Source organism: Schistocerca americana, chromosome 4 (assembly GCF_021461395.2).
Source record: "Schistocerca americana isolate TAMUIC-IGC-003095 chromosome 4, iqSchAmer2.1, whole genome shotgun sequence".
In the NCBI taxonomy this organism is placed as follows: Eukaryota; Metazoa; Arthropoda; class Insecta; order Orthoptera; family Acrididae; genus Schistocerca; species Schistocerca americana.
The window spans coordinates 149,836,266-149,854,741 of NC_060122.1; the positions used below are offsets into that span (position 1 = coordinate 149,836,266).

Sequence of the window (18,476 nt, forward strand, 5' to 3'; positions counted from 1 at the left end):
AAGTTCACCTTCTTTCACTGTTCGTATAATCGCTAGTCTTGGTAACAAACAGATCAGCCTCCTAACGTACTTTGCGTATTTTCACTCAATAATGTCTTACGGAATACTTTTCCAGGGTAACTCACCACTTAGACATAAAGTATTGATTGCACAAAGGAGAGCAGTGAGAATAATTAGTGGTTTTCACCCAAGGACGTCATGTAGGCAAATTTCCAAGGAGTCAGGTATCTTAACTGCACCATCAGAGTACATATATTCGCTAATGAAATTCGTTACAAATAATCCATCTCAATTTGCGAAGAACAGTGATGTTCATACATACAACACTAGAGGGAAAAATGACCTTTCCTATTCGTTATTGAAGCTGTCAGTTGCTCAAAAAGGAGTACATTATTCAGCAACAAAAATCTTTGATCATTTGCCCAACAACACAAAGTGTCTGGCAGGTAGCAGATCAAGTTTTAAATCTAGGTTAAAATCATTTCTTTCGGACAACTCCTTCTACTCCATGGACGAGTTTCTGTTTCAGAAATGGTAAAAAAAAAAAAAATGTACCTCTCAATGTAGTTGCATGTGTAGAACTAAAATTTCAATAATATTAATATTAGCACTATTCATGCGTGTATATGTTCTTGTAATCTGACTTATTCCACATCATATCGATAAAATAATCGGGAAAAAGATCTACGGAACATAACATAACTAAAAGTAAAACTAGTGTCGAGTTGCCGACCAAGAGGAACTGTTTCGATAGATCGATTAAAATCGAACATACCGAAAGCGTCTCCAGCTGTCGTGAACAGCACGTTGACGCCAGCTGATAATGAATTTCAAAGTCGGAAATTATATTTGCTGAACCAGATAGAAATGTACCAAACTCTTTTCTTAAACAGACTTTAGATTTTTAAGCGGTTCGCGTACCCCTGCATCCCTTCTGAAAAAGTGCCCTGATTAAATAATTTCAATTATGTAGTGATTAACGCATAAAGTTGATCTTGGGCACTAACTGGTGACAGCAGGCATGGGAGAAACCGTGCCGTTTTGTGATAACACTAAGGTAAAGCTATCTTCAATTCGATGCTTCGTTTGGACATTGTTGTACTTAACGAGGTAGGTATATAATTTTTTGTCAGAAGTGAAAGAAGCGGCGAGGGCAGACTAAGGATTGAATCATAGATCTTCTGGGTTTGAGTCTTACACTTATCCTCATAGCTGCTGAACCACACTGTCATGAATTGTTTGGAAACATAATTTAATTTCACTTACTTGTAATTTCCGCACATCTGCTACAGAATAACGCTCTACCACCTGTAAACTCCAAATGAACCATTGCTGTGTATTTCGGGGCCACAGTTTGAGTTCGTGAATTGTGGTTTTATTCTTTGATTGGTGTCGATAAAATAAAGTCCGAATCCTCAGTTCAAAATACTGAGTCACAAATGTAGCTCGTGGATTTCATAAATGTAGAATGATGAATTAAATGGCCGCCGTTGATTCCAGTTCAATGGCCCCAAAGTTTACTTGCACTGTCCGGCTTTTCTATGTGCCACGTAAATGTTAATAATCCAAAAGATGTCTGCACAGTCCAGTATTGTCTTCTTAAACAACATACAAAAGACGCTCAAGACTGACATTCAAGTTGTTTATGCACTTTTGGCAACCATCATTTGGTCAGCATACAAAACAATTTAAAATGTTAGAGGTCTATCTGATCTACCACATTAACTCAAAGTAAAGTAAAGCTTTGTTTCTATAAAACGTAAATAAAGACATTCCTCTCCCCACGAGTATAAGGGACGTGATGTAACAAAATGAAGTATAAACATTCATTGAATAATAGACTTAAGCTGTGTAATTTATTTTGTGTTAGTATTAACTTAAAAGTGTTTCGTGTTGCATATTAGATAATAATACATGAGCCCAGTATTATTTCCGGACACTTGTCTCCCATCTCAGCAAACTGAAATAAGTGAAATTTTAACGACATTTAAAATGACTGAGAAATTATGTGTCAGCTTCACATCGTAAAGAAATTTTCATGCTGATTCCAAAATTGGTCTTAGGTTTTTAAGAGACTGTAATATTTCCGATCTTATGTAGAGTTTAATAATATGATGCGTATTCCAGTAATATTAATTCCACTGATCCATTTGAGTTACAGTTTTGTGTCTAAAACATGATATTGTGTCTTCCAGTATCTGCTGAATAAATATTACTTTTCAAAACAGTTTTGCAACTGAATCTGAATATTACACATCAGCTACCTTTGTAAATATGTGATACAATTTGGCATTGGTCTAATAAGTTGGTCCCCCACGAAACTTGTTATCCTATTATGGTCTTCAGTTGTTACAGGGCCACAGTTCATGATAGCAAAAAATGGGATAACGTATTAAAGTGATTACAACATACGAAATATGGATTTCTAGGGTAATCCTAAAATACAGTTTGGGGGGACTGTATGGTACCAGTGCGGTGCTGTTGTCACAAATATGTCTTATGTATAAACCAAAACTGGATTTAACTTAATACAAAGTTTGGGTTGGGTCAGAGAGTGTGTTTATAGGTGTCGTGATCGACTTTCGTTCTACAGTCGATAATCGATTACGACGATATGAATGTTAACTTTTGTTTGCTTATTCATTACAGACAATACTGGAACACTGACTTTATTGTTTTACTCTGTTACAGAATATGTGCAATAAAGAAAATTAAATCTAATTATGTAACGGTGGTGTTCTTGTAGAATTAAATGTAATTTGGTGATGTAGTGCTGCTGCAACAAATGAGTCATCATCGCATTTGCCATAAGAGCCGTGTCCGCTAGTGGAGAGCCGAGAGTGTCGAGCATCTTAAGGCCCCAGGACGAGCAGAGTGACGAACGAGGAAACAAGCGGTCCGTCGCTAGAGGTGATCAACTAGTGTTTTTTCTTCTCAGTGGTTGTTCACATTCTTCAGCACGGTGTAGTACGAGTAAGTCGCATTCACCAACTGTAAAAGAATCATAAAAAGATGTAGAGCTGAGAGTTAAATAACAACAGTTCGCTACAACTTATTTATGTATGATGAAAAAATTCGCGTTCGTAAGGACATTTGTACCTGCATACTTTCATACATACAGACGCATATAGAGTCAAAGCAGGGTCGTAAAGCAAACTCAACATCACATATTGGAAACAATTCCCATACTGAGGAGAGCGTTAGTTTTACACAAGATTCGGCCCATGTTAGTAAAACACTGTTTGGTGATAGCAAAAAAATTGTCCCTCACATTTCGGGAGACGTCGCAAAGCGCTGCAAAGCAGACAAACCAATTTGTTCACGTTTGGAGAACACAGTCATAAACTGAAAGAGCGCAAAAAGATGAATAAAACTCCCAATAGTTTGTATACTATGTTTAACAAAACACCTGCAACAAAACTGGAAAAAAATGCGCCACATTCCAACTTTTTCCGAAGCGAATGTACTAGAAAAAAACTCAGCAATCTGCTCACAATTAGAGAAATGTCCAAATAGATGTTCGAAGAGGTATAAACCCAAACGTTTCAGAAGAATTTTATAGTGAGGTGATTCTACGTGTGAAAGCGAACCGAAAATGTCCTATGAATATCTGTCCTATTTTCGATCATTAGGGAACTGGAAAGGGGGGAAAACTACACACATTCGTGAATGAATATGAAAAGAGGAGCGAATATTACTTACCGAAATGCTATGTAGGCGCTGTGGCGGACAGAATAATGGTGGGACAGATGAAATTGCTGACATGGGCCGCAAAATAACTACAGAAGTTCACAACGTGCGTAGGATAGTAATTACTCTCAAATAATTTTTCAAAAAGCGAGAAGCAAAATCCCAGAATAAAGAAAACTCTTCCTGACAACAGTAGGTCCAGAAGAACCGAAGAACAAAGAAAAATATAAAGAACTGTAAAACACGCGGGGGAAGTAACAAAGGAATACTTCATACGACAACACCCTTACAACATTTGGTGAATACAGTAAGAATAAACGGGTGACAGAACAGATTAGACCAGTGGTTTCCAACCTGATGTTGATTACCTCATGACACATAAAACGAAAATTGCTGAGGGATAAATTGGCTTTCGATCACGAAACTAAATAATCTTTGAAAGCCGTTCTGCTACCGCTAATTCGTGACACTGTAATACTAATTACAGAAGTTACCAAAAATACATTTTTTTTAAATACTAGCATTAACGTGAGACACAGTGCGGTGGAGATTACAGCTTGTGAAACAAATTTATAAACAAAATTTTCCTCACATAGTCATTCCACTACATACTTCTTACTATGCATCTGCAACAGTAAAATGGAAACTTATATATGACATATACTTAAATATCTCATTAAAATGCCTTTTCTGAGTTGTACATAGTACCCGCAACAGACTAGAAATTGCTTCCTTCTTCACTTCGCAACAACAGACAAACTAATTGACAGCGTAACAGAACAGTAGCTACGTAAAGGCTACTCCACTGGTGCAGGGCCAACACTGTATTATTATTATTATTATTATTATTATTAGGGGCAATCTTCAGACACAGGGCTCTCACAGCCGGAAGTTGTCCAATTTCTGCTAATTCAAAAAGAAGGAGTTCAACAATCAAAAGATTTTCAAGCAACAAGTTTAGTGCACGTATTTTAATTCGATTTATTTTAAATGGGAGTGCAGGGTGTGGGCGAAGCAAATGTCGTAGGTAGAGAAGTAGCGCACAGCAAACATATTTCGTAACAAGTGTCTACCCTCATTGGGGACAGTTTCTTTCTTCTCAGAGATGGCACTGTAAGTAGCAATCGCGATGCACTGAAATTTGCTTCATCGTTCTTTACAAAAGCGCTGTTAGGAATAACAAATATCAATTGTCTCATTGACACATTCGTTCGTGTTTTAATGAAACAGCTACAACCACTAAATATCATTTATCTTTCGTCATTGAGAAATGGAACTGCTCAGAGGAAGATTTTGTTGATGGTTGATAGTGGTGGTGGTATAGTGGGCAAGGGGAAGGAAGAGGGGGGGGGGGCGGTTACTAGCTAATATTTGATTGTACTAAGGGGTAATGGTCTCAGAAAGTTTCGGAACCGCTGGATTAGACCGAGCGAGGTGACGCAACGTTGAGAAGAGTGGACTCGCATTCGGGAGGACGACGGTTCATATTCCCGTCCGGTCACCTATGTGGTTTCACCTGATTCCCGAAATCACTCGAGGCAAATGCTGGGACGGTTCCTTTGAAAAAAGCACAGCCGGTTTCCTTCTCCATCCTTCCATAATCCGAGCATGTGTTCTAATAATGATCTCGACATCGAGAGGGCGTTAAATTCTAGTCTTCCTTTTGTTTTTAAATAAGAAGAGGTTTGGTTACCCAGTGGTACTGCACACTATGATAAAACAAGAGGGTACTAAAGCAAAGAAGTGCGAGAATTCAGTTAAGTTTTTTATGCGATCTTTGTTTGAACGCAAACTGTGACACATCGACAAAAGCAACTACAGGAACAGACGTTATGCCGTAAGAGTAAGCCTCTACAGTAATATCTCCCGCTGAAAATGAAATAGCTATGGCAAGACTTCGGGGCCTGGCAGAATACAAGCCCGGATTTCAACAGGTATTGAGAGACATTGTCGGAAAATTCATCACAAAATTTTACAGTGGTTGCCTTCTTCGAGAAAGAATACAAAATTCATAGGAAACGGTTGAGGTCACCATATGGAAGAAGTGTGACGTTGTGGAACTGTCATGAGGCAATTTCTACTTTAAAAAGAAGTGACAGGATGGGGAACTGACAATAGGCAATTCTTACTTTGAAAAGAAGTGAGAGGATGCGGCATTCACAACAGGTAATTTATAGGCTTAATCAGAATAGATTTAGAAAGGAAAAGTCAACGAAGAGCGCTACAAAGAGTGCCTTACGCTTCAGAGCTTCTATAGAGAAGTACATCGAGAGAGATGTGCTCTAACATCTGTAATGATCTCGACGTCAAGATGATGTTAAATTCTAATCTTCCTCTTTTTTAAAAAAAATCGTTGGGGCATTTGATAACATGTGATTGTCCTCCTTGTTATCGAGATGCCGAAGGTTCCTGTTTTTATCGTCTATAGGGTTACTGTTCTGGCAGAAAAGCAAAACGAACAGGCCCTGAAGAATAGTTTTCGAAAGAACTAATCAAAAATGTTTCACAAACCAGGAATGCACCTCATCCTGAACATCAAATTCACTGAACCTCGAATGTTTGATTACTGAGTACCATACACAGAGTTTGTTGCGTAAACATAGAAAATTAAGCAAGGAACACAGAAAAACACCTTTCGTTAGGATTTAATTGTATATCTCACGTAATTATGTACTTACGGCCTTCAATAGCATTAAATGTCCATTCTATATATGTAGAACTGTGTCACTGTAGCAAAATATACAGGTATAAAAATAATTATTGTTAAACGATTCACAGACGACCCTTTTGGCTACAGCAGAATGAAATCATTAGGAAATTGGTGTGCAGTGCTAAGAGACTTCAAGCTGATGGTGACTAGTGCAAGGAATGGCAACTAATCCTAGACTTAAATGAATGAAATATAACGTGAGTAACCAGACGGAAAAATTCGATTTTAGTGGAGTTGGCGATCAGTCACTTGCTCAGTCATACCAGTCAAGCACAGAGTTTCTGTCTCGAGTGACTGAAGGTAAACTTATATAAATCTATTCTTGAGGAAGGCAGGTTACAAGATCACATTTATTGTGCTATCGACTCGCTTGATATGTAGCCTATAGAACTATGCATTTTTGGCCTAAAAACTTGAAGTAATGGAAGAGCAAAAAAGAGGTAAGATACAAACTAAAGTACTGCTCTATTTGTCTCTTTAATTATTGAATCACCCTCGTACTACTACTGTTATTTGTCGATTGAGTAAAAATAATCATTCCGTACAGATTTAAAGCAATTTTTCACCTTAAGATTCCATGATAGGGTCATTTTTAAGAAAGTGATTCCGTCAGGCAATTAAAATTTGACATTGGGTCTTGTGGGGTGTGTGACGGAGCCTGGGCAGTTCCATCATTCCGGTACGATTTCACATCCACACACCGTGGGGTTTTGCAACCTTGCATCCAGTAACTGGCCTAAGACTCCAGGCAGCTGTGTGCTTACCATGGAGGTAAAAATAGGAGGAGTTGTCATGACGTCACAAACGTGAAGCCGACACCAGTGAAGATCCGCCATGTTAGCTACCCCAAAACATTCGCTTCTTCTGATTTGATTCCGTGTAGTCGTGAAGTGTTTTGATAAAAAAATGCCAGTTTGCGTCGCTTACGGGTGCACTAATCGTTCTGATTGTAGTCTAAAATTTAAACAAATCACATTTCATTCGCAAGTGGACTTATTTAAGCGCTATTTTATTATATATACTTGAAACTCTGATGCACTGTAAAGTTTTACAATATGGTTTTATTTCTGTGATTTGACTTTAGATTTCCTATCAATCCAACGCGAAGAGCTCTCTGGAGGTGAGCAATACACTTGGTTTTCATTGTTTGTTTATTCCCAAGTAACTTGAAAGTCCTGGCAAGAAATATCCTGGAAACTTGCACTAATGTTTTAAAATGCAATAATTTAATATAAAAGTAATGTAACTACATGTAGTTAATTAAATCTTCAGTAAAATGTGTAGAACACCTGTTACAGAGGTTAAATTATAAGTATTTAAAGGGTTACATATTTGTTAAAGCAAAGTTCCCTACCTAAGTCCAGGCTATTTAGATCATTACATTAATCACTGTGTTGTCGTGTTAGCCTGCAAATTGCTGTATCGAATACGCATTTAAGAACAGAAAAACGTTTGAAGTTACGTTCCTTATGCTGTGTTGATCACTAAAACAGTGTAACATTTACTACACAAAACAAATATCGCGTGCACACGACAAAAATAACGAACAAGAAGCAATTGTAAACACTCGTCTGCTAATGTTTTGGGGATCCAAGATGGCGGCAGGACCCGCCCACTGGCTTCAAAACAACATACATCCACCCACAGTCTAACATATCAGTCACGCCGCTTCGCCTCGACTTTGTTGCCTACCGCGCCAGCAGCGCCCCAGTCGGCCAGTAACTTAAACTGTGATTTCGGCGCGATCGTGAAAGCGAATAGTGGTTGTTTATTTTGATTTCTACAATGCTTTTTACAAGCGGGAGCGTTTCTAGCGCAATAAATGGCAACAGGAAGAAAACACCAGAGCTGTCTTTTTTTGGTTTCCTAAGGATCATGTTACTAAACTGTATCGTCAGGATTCACTTGCAAACTACATGTGTATTAATGATTAATGTTTCGTTTTAGGAGCAGAAAATGGCTAGTTGATAGCAGACGAGAAGACCTCATGAAAAAAGACCCAGTTTACCTGTATAATAATATTAGGTTTTGTTCGCTACATTTAGAACAAAACCAGTTCATGTACGCAGACAATAATAAACTCGTGTGGAATGCAGTACCCACACTGTTTGACATCCCAAATAAGCCACCTCAACTGACGATGAAGAGGAAACTGCCACAAAGATTCGACAATCCCTCTAAAGCTGTAAAACAGTCCTATGACACAGAAGCAGCCAGTTCAACTCTCCACTATCAGTGCCAAATTCGTGTGAATCGTCAACATAGACTGCTTTCACGATGAAGTGGTTAGATTAAGTGTAGTTAATCGTGTCTTACAAAAGCGTAAGGTTTGGTATGTATTTCATACACTTCTGTTGTTAGTCACTTAATTTTCTTTGCTTCCTTCGTGTAATGACATTATTTTGTTAGCACCTTGTTCACTGACAGATTGTTTGAAAATTATTCAAATATTTGGTTTTGCGTGAAACGTAATGTAACCAGCTCATTGTAATGTTTTCAACATATTTCTCCCACTATTTGGCAGTTGCTTGTCCCACTTAGAATAATATAAAGATGAAGGTCGTACTTGTGGCAACAAGCGACGACAATGACAAACACAGTAGGCCTACAGAACGGTAAATGGGCTTTAGATCGCTGTTGCATGTAGAGGTACATGTCTGTGCTTCTTAGGTGTGAATCTGTGTGTTTACATTCTTTTGATATCAACGTCGTAAGCTGCAGTTCTATCCAACGTCACAAGTATTTCTTCACGAATGTGTTGTAGCTTGCCACTCGATTCACTGTTTTTGTCCATACCTGCGCTTATTTTAGAATCATTTTTAGAAACATATATGCCTTCTGATACTACACAAACCGTTGGAGGCAGGAAAATAACTCAAATATTTCGTAAATTACGGAGGAAATGGATGCAAAAGAAACATTATGCTTACGACGCGTCTGGCGTTCACCTTAGTCACCGCTAGTGTCGCTCCATCTGTCAAACGGTAACAACTTTTACAGCTGTGAGTGTCGCGACTGCTACGTTAGACTGTGGTACAGCGTAAGTCTGTAGCGCCATCTCCCCTTATTCTACCCCCACGGTGCTTACCGACAGGAAGGTGGCCCTGTTGATGGGGAACATGCGGCCGGCGGTGAGCACCAGCGGCCTCTGGGCGCGGCACATTACCAGCAGCAGGGACCGCTGCAGTCGGCAGCCGCTCTCGGGCCACGCACAGCTGTACACCGCACTCGACACTGCCTCCCCCTGCGTACACGAAGCATTACGTGTAAACAGCCGGAAACACGAAGCTCTAGTCAGTGCCTCATTAACTGTCCAACACACCAAGTCCATGGTAAGAGTTTAAGACCCTTCACAGTTACATTTAAAAACGAATAGATTAAATAGATCCTATAGTATCTATTTATGATAAACTACTACATCCACATTTACATCTACATCTACATGACTGCTCTCCAATTCATACTTAAGTGCTTGGCAAAGGGTGCAGCGAACAGTCTTCACACCATTTCTCTACTGATTCACTGTCGAATAGCGAGCGGGAAGAACGAACTCTTAATTTTTTTCCCTGTGAGCTCTGATTTCTCTTGGCTTATTATGATGATCGATTCTCCTTATGTAGGGTGGCGTCAATAAAATGTTGTCGCACTCAGAGGACAAAAATGCCGATTGTAATTTCGTGAAAAGATCTCGGTGCGGCGAAAAACGCCTGTGTTTTGATGGTTGCCACCCCATCTCGCGCATCATATCCGTGAAACTCTCTCCCCTATTTCGCTATAATACATACCTTTTTTTATTAACTTGTCCGAGTTCCTCCGTCAGTTCTATCTGTTACGGATACCACAATGCAGAGTAGTAATCCAGAAGAGGACAGAGTAGTTTAGGCTGTCTCTTTAGCAGACCTGTGCGTCTTCTAAGTGTTCTGCCAATAAAACAAAATCTTTGGTTCGAATTGTCCACTACGTTATCTATGTGATTGTTCCAGTTTAAGTTGTAGGTAACTGTAATTCCTAAGTCTTTAGTTGAATTGACAGCTTTCAGAAATGTGTAATTTTTTGTAACCCAGATTTAACGGATATCTTTTGGCACTCACGTGGATGATCTCACACATTTCATTATTAAAAAGTCATTTGACACTTTTCGCATTCTACAGATATCTTGTCTAAATCATTTTGCAATTGGTTTTGTCCTTCTGATGACAGCACAAAAAATGGTTCAAATGGCTCTGAGCACTATGGGACTTAACTTCTAAGGTCATCAGTCCCCAGAACTTAGAACTACTTAAACCTAACTAACCTAACGACACCACACACATCCATGCCCGCGGCAGGATTCGAACCTGCGACCGTAGTGGTCGCTCGGTTCCAGACTGTAGCGCCTAGAACCGCTCGGTCACCCCGTTCGGCATGACATTACATGACGGTAAATGACAGCATCACCAATAAACAATTTAAGAGGGCTGCTGAGGCTGTCTCATAAATCATTTACGTAGGTAGGAACAACAAAGGCGTTATTAACGCTTTCTTGGGGAACAAAAGATAACAATTTTGCTTCAATCGATGGTTTTTCTCGCTAATTACCAAACGTGACCTTCCTGGCAGGAAATCACGAATTCACTCACGCAACTGAAGTGATACTCCAGAGACATTCAGCGGGTTACTCCTATTTTCTTTCTTGAGTATTGGTGCGATCTGCGCCAATTTCCAGTTTTCATGTACGGATCTTCTATCATGCTATCACTTGTATTTGTTGCTAACTATGGATATCAGTTAGTACAAAAGGAACCTGATCTATGTACAGTCTGGACTGGAAGTCTTATCTTTATTAATTATCAGAGGGACAAATTAGATAATTAATACAATTTGTATTTGAAGTGGAATATTGAAGAAAGTAAATGGGGCAGCCTGCAACATGAGTGGTTTACAAAGGAATGCTGAAATCCTTTTTTACTGATCTCAACATTATTTTCGTTGTCCTCAACTATCGTGAGGCACAGTTTGAATGATTAATTTATTTACTTACGTTCTGCTTTAGATTTAGAAATGTGTGATAGCAGACTCTTGTTGTGATTTGTTAATTTGACTGCCTTCTTTATTTTATGACAAATCAACAAAACTCTGCGCTCTGGTTTTTTTGCATGGTATGTACAATGTTTCTCGTGGAGACAGATATACAGTAAGAGGTATTCTAAAAGGAAAATTTAAAACATATGGTCGTTTTTCGACAGTTTTTCTTCAATAGAAGAAATAGCTTGATGCTGATGGACCAGCAGTATGATCTGTGTCAAAGGGTATATACTTCATTACTTTCAAATTGCAAAAAATAAAATGAAGTTTTAGATCTGACAGGTATTGCTGAGGGGCATTGTGTAGTCATGCAAATGATGATAATGAGAAGTTGGGTCATGAAGGTAACCCGGATCCTGTGTTATGAAGGAAGGAGAATCCATTATAGTCACAGTCATTTCAAATATGAGAATGCAAATTGTGAAAGCTTATCTAATTTTGACCATAATCATTTAGAATCTATTAGAAAGCTTATGTGTTCATAAATACATCAAATACTAGTCATCCTTGTGCTTAGTTAGAGCAATTTGATATTTCACTCCCACTAACATGGCCAGCTGCTCATAAGATTAGATTGATATGTGGTTGCTTGGGAGATAAGCATACCGTTCAAAGCACATTGTGGTTAATAATTATGAATTTTATGAGGAGTTTAGACATTTGTTCTTGTTTGCATATTGGTCTGAGGCAGCACAACGCAGAGTAAAACGCGGTATTCTAATCATACAAATTTTCAATCATTCCGTTGTGAATAAAACTGCATTTTTCTTTGAACATATGTAGCTGAAAAGTCAATTTGTGTACAGTCTCTACTATCCTGTTGTTTCGCATTTGTCTTAAAAAACATCTTTCACATTTACAACGAATTGTTCATGCTGACCGTGTTAAAGATGATGTAGAAGAATTTCATACTGCAAGAGTTAGAACATGATAGCAGTGATGAGAGTAGTCATTGAACGAATGATAATCAGTTGTCTTATCCTCATCTCAGGCTACAAAAGAGTCATAATTAAAATCCCAATTCACGCCATGATGGATGTGGAAGGGGTCGAGATATCAGCACAACATGCCTGATCGTATGAGATAACGGTTTTAGAAGAGGTAGAGATGGCTGGAATGGTAGACGATTTGGTCATAATGAAGGTAATAGTGGAAATGTCAGAGGCGGTCACTGGAATCATAGAAATTCAGGTCCGTATACTACGGAGATGCGTTCTACCGACCCATGGAACGATGTGTGTGCAGAGAGCCTTCAACCATGTGATTGACAAATGCTGTCCACACCTAACTTCGCTGCTGAAAATATGACAAACAGCAGCTGTGAACAAGTGAACATGCTGAACTTTGAAGATCTGAGAGAACTTTTGCTTAGTGAGGGTCAGAAAAATGCAAATTATTTGCTGAGTCCAGTGCTTCGAATATGTGTTAACTGAATTATTTTGACTTGTGTTCTGGATACGAGTAGTCCGGTTTCTGTGTAAGTAGATGAGCATTACAGAAGTGTAAAGGTGACCGGTTCTTCATTTAAGGTAACTAAGCTGAAAGGGGCAATTGTTGGAAAAGTGTACAGGTGAAGAGACATATGGGTACTGAATTTCGTTGTTAGGCGTGAAGACAATGCTAACTGCAAGCGATAATTTTTTTCTTTTCTTTCACTTCTGATTACCCTATGCATATATCTTTGGTGCTTCAGTCCATTTTCTTTTGTTTTATCCTGTAGTGTGAAATATGTCTTGCTTTATTTATGTTACAATACGAAGCTCTTACTAATATGTTTACTCTTATTTTTGAGTATGAAAAATTTCAGTTTTTCTTGACCTTCTTTGGTATATATTTTTTTAAATGCAACATATAAAGTTAAATGTGATGTGTAGAACTATGGTGCAAGAGTGATATCGATAGCTGCAGTCGAACACACAGAGTCAGAGTGTCTGCAGTGGGAAGTGAGCACGTGTATGTGTGTAACGTGTTAGTACCGCAGCCGATAAAAATGACACACAAAATATGCAGCCGAGCTCTTATGTTTCGGATGCGGTTTGTACTAGACATTGACGTGAACTTTATGAAAGAAAATGTTAAACTTTTTGAATACTGCGTGCTTCGTTGTGTTACAAACTGAAGCGACAATACACACGTGAGTGGACGGTGATTGTCGTCATTACAACCAAATTGTTCTGCAGCGAAGCGAGCTGCAGAATCTAATGTACTTTTCAAGGGTCTTGTTCCGCTTGCAACAGAATGGATTTCCGCTAGCATTTAATTGTTAACCGTCGCTACAGAAACCATTAAACTGTTTACTACATGTGAAACTGGTTTGCCAAACTGCGAATTCGCAAACATATTCGCTTGCTGGAAAGTGGATGAACTAAATTCTCGATTGGCGAGTTAAAGTGAATTTTTCACTGTTTCAATCCGTGTGTCATGCTGTTAAAAATTGTAGAGTGTGTGTCAAAAACGTTACTGGTGCGCAGTTTGATTGTAATCCAGACAGCATCAACAATTGCTACCGACCAACATATGCTGAAAGGGAAATGGAAGGATAGCGCTGTCGCCGATTGGATCACGTACCAGGTAAGAAACGGGTACATTTTATCGCCGAGGATCTAATTTAATTACGCTAACGACTTCACTTATCAACGCCTATGCACTGATAAGCTACAACGCAAAGTTTTCTGTCTACAAAGACTCAGAAATCAACTTAAAAACTTTCGATTGTAATTTCTTTCCTTTTGCGACGCACTTTTTCCCACCATTGCTCTTTCTATAAATAAATATATTTACAGGGAGAGTATTCATGAGTTGTTGACATTGTTTATCTTATTATTAGTCATCTCCATTACTATTTACCGTCTCCGATATTTATTTTGGAAGATATTGCCCGTATTTTACGTGTCTTTCGGATGGGTATGATTTTATGTGAGTATGCGTGAGTATGTTTACGCATTTAACAACGGTATATGATAAATTACGAGATTTGCGTCGTCTGGCATTAGCTTGCGGGCTCTAACCAGTTTAAGCAAGGCTTTTCGCTTTCATTTGGGAAAGGCGTGAAATCGGTGGATACTTTAAATCTGACAGTTGACCAACTACGAAAATGACGTTTACAGTCTGTGGATCGTCATATTACAGCATGACGGCGGGTCAACAGAAGCGTCCGATCTTACCCGTCGGCTTTGACCCGTGACGTAAGCGTGTTGTGGTGTGTGACGTCATTACGGCGCGGAGTTTGATTTGCGATTGTGGCGTGTTTGTAGATGTCTTGTTTTTGTTTGTCGTGCTCTCTGGTGGTGTGTTCATGGTTTTCGTTTGTTTCGTTTGTTTCGTGTGGTGGGGTCAGTTTTCTGTTGCTCAGGTGTTGGATTTGAAGCGGAATTTCTATTAGTGAGTTAATGGTTAATTTAATGCTCATTGCGTCCGATCTCACGCGTCGGCTTTGACCCGTGACGTAAGGGACCTACACATTGATCTGTAGCGTAGCCCTGAATACGAGGTTAGGTTGGGAGTTTTTTTTTGGAATGCGGCCGCGGCAGGGGCCGCCTATGATTCGAAAATATTGATTTGACACTAATGAACATGTATACGTAATATGAAGCAATTTGATGAACATATTGATCTGTAGCGTAGCCCACTTGAGGTTAGGTTGGGAGTTTTTTTTTGGAATGCGGCCGCGGCAGCGGCCGCCTATGATTCGAAAATATTGATTTGACACTAATGAAGCCTGTGGGGGGATGGGGGGGCACTGCAGACTTCCCCACCGCATAACGACACATGATGATCAAATTTTGAAAAAAAATGAAAAATTTTTTCCGTACCTGCTAAACTGCATAAGTGCCGATGTATGTAGGTGTAAGGGAAGCTTTCGTTTCTTAGTTTTCTATTGGGGGATGTGATCGGTAGGTTCTGTTGAGCTATATAGGTTAAGGGAAGTGTCCGATTATGGATAGGAATGTGTTTTTTGGTATTTGGTCAGTTTTGTGATGTTGATTTATTTCGTTGTTTTGCGTGGTTTTGAATGGCGGTCGGTGGCTACATTTCTGTATATTTAGTTTCTCCGCACCCAAAAACCCCTAATTTCCCACGCTTGTCCCGTTACAGTCATTAGGCTTTTTGTGAAACTTGTGTATTTCAGTGTTTACAATACGTATGCGATGTTTTTATATACGCCATATTGGAATTGTTTATAGTCGTTTCCGCGGTATTTGTGACGTCATGGGTCAAAGCCGACGGGTAAGATCGGACGCTTCTGTATTTCCAACTTAAAAACTTTCGATTGTAATTTCTTTCCTTTTGCGACGCACTTTTTCCCACCATTGCTCTTTCTATAAATAAATATATTTACAGGGAGAGTATTCATGAGTTGTTGACATTGTTTATCTTATTATTAGTCATCTCCATTACTATTTACCGTCTCCGATATTTATTTTGGAAGATATTGCCCGTATTTTACGTGTCTTTCGGATGGGTATGATTTTATGTGAGTATGCGTGAGTATGTTTACGCATTTAACAACGGTATATGATAAATTACGAGATTTGCGTCGTCTGGCATTAGCTTGCGGGCTCTAACCAGTTTAAGCAAGGCTTTTCGCTTTCATTTGGGAAAGGCGTGAAATCGGTGGATACTTTAAATCTGACAGTTGACCAACTACGAAAATGACGTTTACAGTCTGTGGATCGTCATATTACAGCATGACGGCTTATGAGTTATTTGTTTTTCGTAGTAATAACTGAGCAATATTACAGACTATTCCGCTATTGGTTGCAGTGATTACAGGACTTTGCTATACCCATACTTTTGGGGTTGATTACCAGATTCTGACATAGTTCACTTCAATACTTCGTTAATGAAACGGGTTATTTTGAGCCTAAAATAATCAAAATGCAGTTCATTACGTTTTCCCTAGTTAAATGTTCATATAAATTCACAGGAAAAAGTTCTCAAAGTAGATCTCTTAGAACAGGTTTCTTTATATATAGCTAGGGTTCGTGACAAGACTGGATAACACGTCACCCAGGGTTCGCGTTCGTGAGAACTTTGATGATTGAGGCGATTTTGGAGTTTTAATGAATGTGCATTTAGGGGGAAAAATCGAAACTATTGTCTTAAATTTCTCACCAGACCTTTGGTTTTTTTTTGTTTGTTTTTTGTCAAAGCCTGTTATGAGTGAGGGTAGTGCTAGTGCAATTCTATTACTAGATTGCCAACAAAATGTTTGTACTTTACAAGAAATATGGGAATAGGTTGGCTGAATTGAGAAGCCAGATGAAGAAGTGAAAGAAAATTTGACTAGCGTACTGCAATTCTATTCTCCTGTGTTTTCTGAACATTTGGTACACAGTTAATGAATGCTAAAGATTCTTTGTCAGGTTGTATCCCATACTATGAATTTATAAATCAGGGAATGGACTGAGAAAATGCTGCAGCGTTGTGTGACTGTATTCGTTCTCAGTTTGTATATTAATTGTGTGTTAGTGGTGCCTAAGAAGGGACATTATAGTTGTTTGGTGATTGATTCTAGAGAGATTAAAACAATTACTGTACCTGAGACTGATAGATCATAGGCAACAGATGAATTTTTGCAAAAATTTCACAGTATTAAATTTCTGTCTTTCATTAAATTGAAGCTGTTGGCAGATTGGGTTGCATCCTTTATGGTGAAAATTCACGCGATTCTCATTTTACGGCTTTTGCTATCCATTCAGCAAGTTACCAACCAGGAGAAATGGGACTGGCTGCGTTTATCAGACATTTGATGCTATTCCTCCAGCAGATTTAAGAAAGAAATTAGCCATCTACATTTATGATATGTTAATTGCTGAAGATAGCTGGGAAGCACATAAAGAGGGTTTCGACAGATTATCGAGTACTTTCAAAAATTATGATGTCACTGTGAATCTGGAAAAATCAGAGTTTGGTAGGAGACAAGTCAAATTTCTTGGACACCTTGCGACTGCATCAGGGATTCCACGTGATCGAAAGGAAACTGAGACAGACAAACAGAGACCAGGAAACAGATTACTGCACTCTTGCGATTAATTAACCTTTCTAAAAAATCATGTATTTGAATTCTTAGGCTACACCATGACTATTCGCAATGACTGATAAGATAATTCTTTGGGACTGGGACGTCCAAGCAAGGCAATATTTGAGACTGTGTAGTAGGCTCATTTGGAGTCTCCTCTTCTGTCACATCCTGACATAAGTAAAGATTCATGTCTAAGTTCAGATAATTTTAAGATGGGTCTTGGTATTGAATTTGCCCAAGAATTTGAGGTAGATGTAGTTATAAGGCGTCCTACTGTTGATTTTGTGAGCCAGATGCTCACAAAGTTTGAACTCAAATATTCAGTCACTGAGCTTGAAGCTGTATCTGTTGTATGGCATTTTCTCCAATTCATATGTCAAGTATTTGGTCAGATGACCAAGTTTGTGAGCCCAAAGTTGACTCATGGACGGTTAGCAAGGTGGGCACTACATTTACAAGACTTTAATTTCAGAGTTATGTATATTCCTGGTAAAGGTAACATGATTGGTGACACTCTTTCGAAATCTCCTCTAGGGCTGAGCCACTGACCCGTGGACGATCTTAAGAAAAATAATATCGGTGTCATGCGTTTGCAAAATGTAGCATTTGATCATTTCATTATGCATTCACTTGAGTATATTATAAAGTAGCACGATAAAGGCACATCATGGAAAGGGCGGAAGGAGACGTGGAGAAATCAAGACAGTGTTGTAATTAGGTAAATTTAATTATTTAAAGACGATACTGAGTTTAGGAAAAGAAGTGGAGATCATTCAAACTGTGTTTTTTGCATTCCTGACAAAATAGTCCACAAATTTCGTTGACCCATTCATTTGAGTAATGCACACTTTAAGTAAGGAGAAAAGCATTTGAAAGTTCTTGGCTTCATGCAAGCCTGCTCAAAAGGCAGAAGTGCCAACGGTGTCTCATCATGCAGCTTTATATATGATCATCCTGTCGAGACTGAGAGAACTTGCTGCAGTTGAT

The 18,476-nt window shown here is 38.8% G+C and overlaps 1 protein-coding gene across 1 annotated transcript in view; it reads right to left on the reverse strand.

Annotated features, from left to right (window-relative positions):
- Positions 1-2,934: 2,934 nt before the first annotated feature.
- Positions 2,935-18,476, reverse strand: part of LOC124613314 (odorant receptor 43a-like) — a 75,772-nt gene continuing 60,230 nt past the window's right edge. Inside the window, exons 4-5 of the mRNA XM_047142010.1 lie at positions 9,489-9,644; positions 2,935-2,991 (exon numbers count right to left, since the gene is read on the reverse strand). Of these exons, the coding sequence (XP_046997966.1) occupies positions 2,935-2,991; positions 9,489-9,644 (213 nt within the window). The remainder of the gene's footprint in view (positions 2,992-9,488; positions 9,645-18,476) is intronic.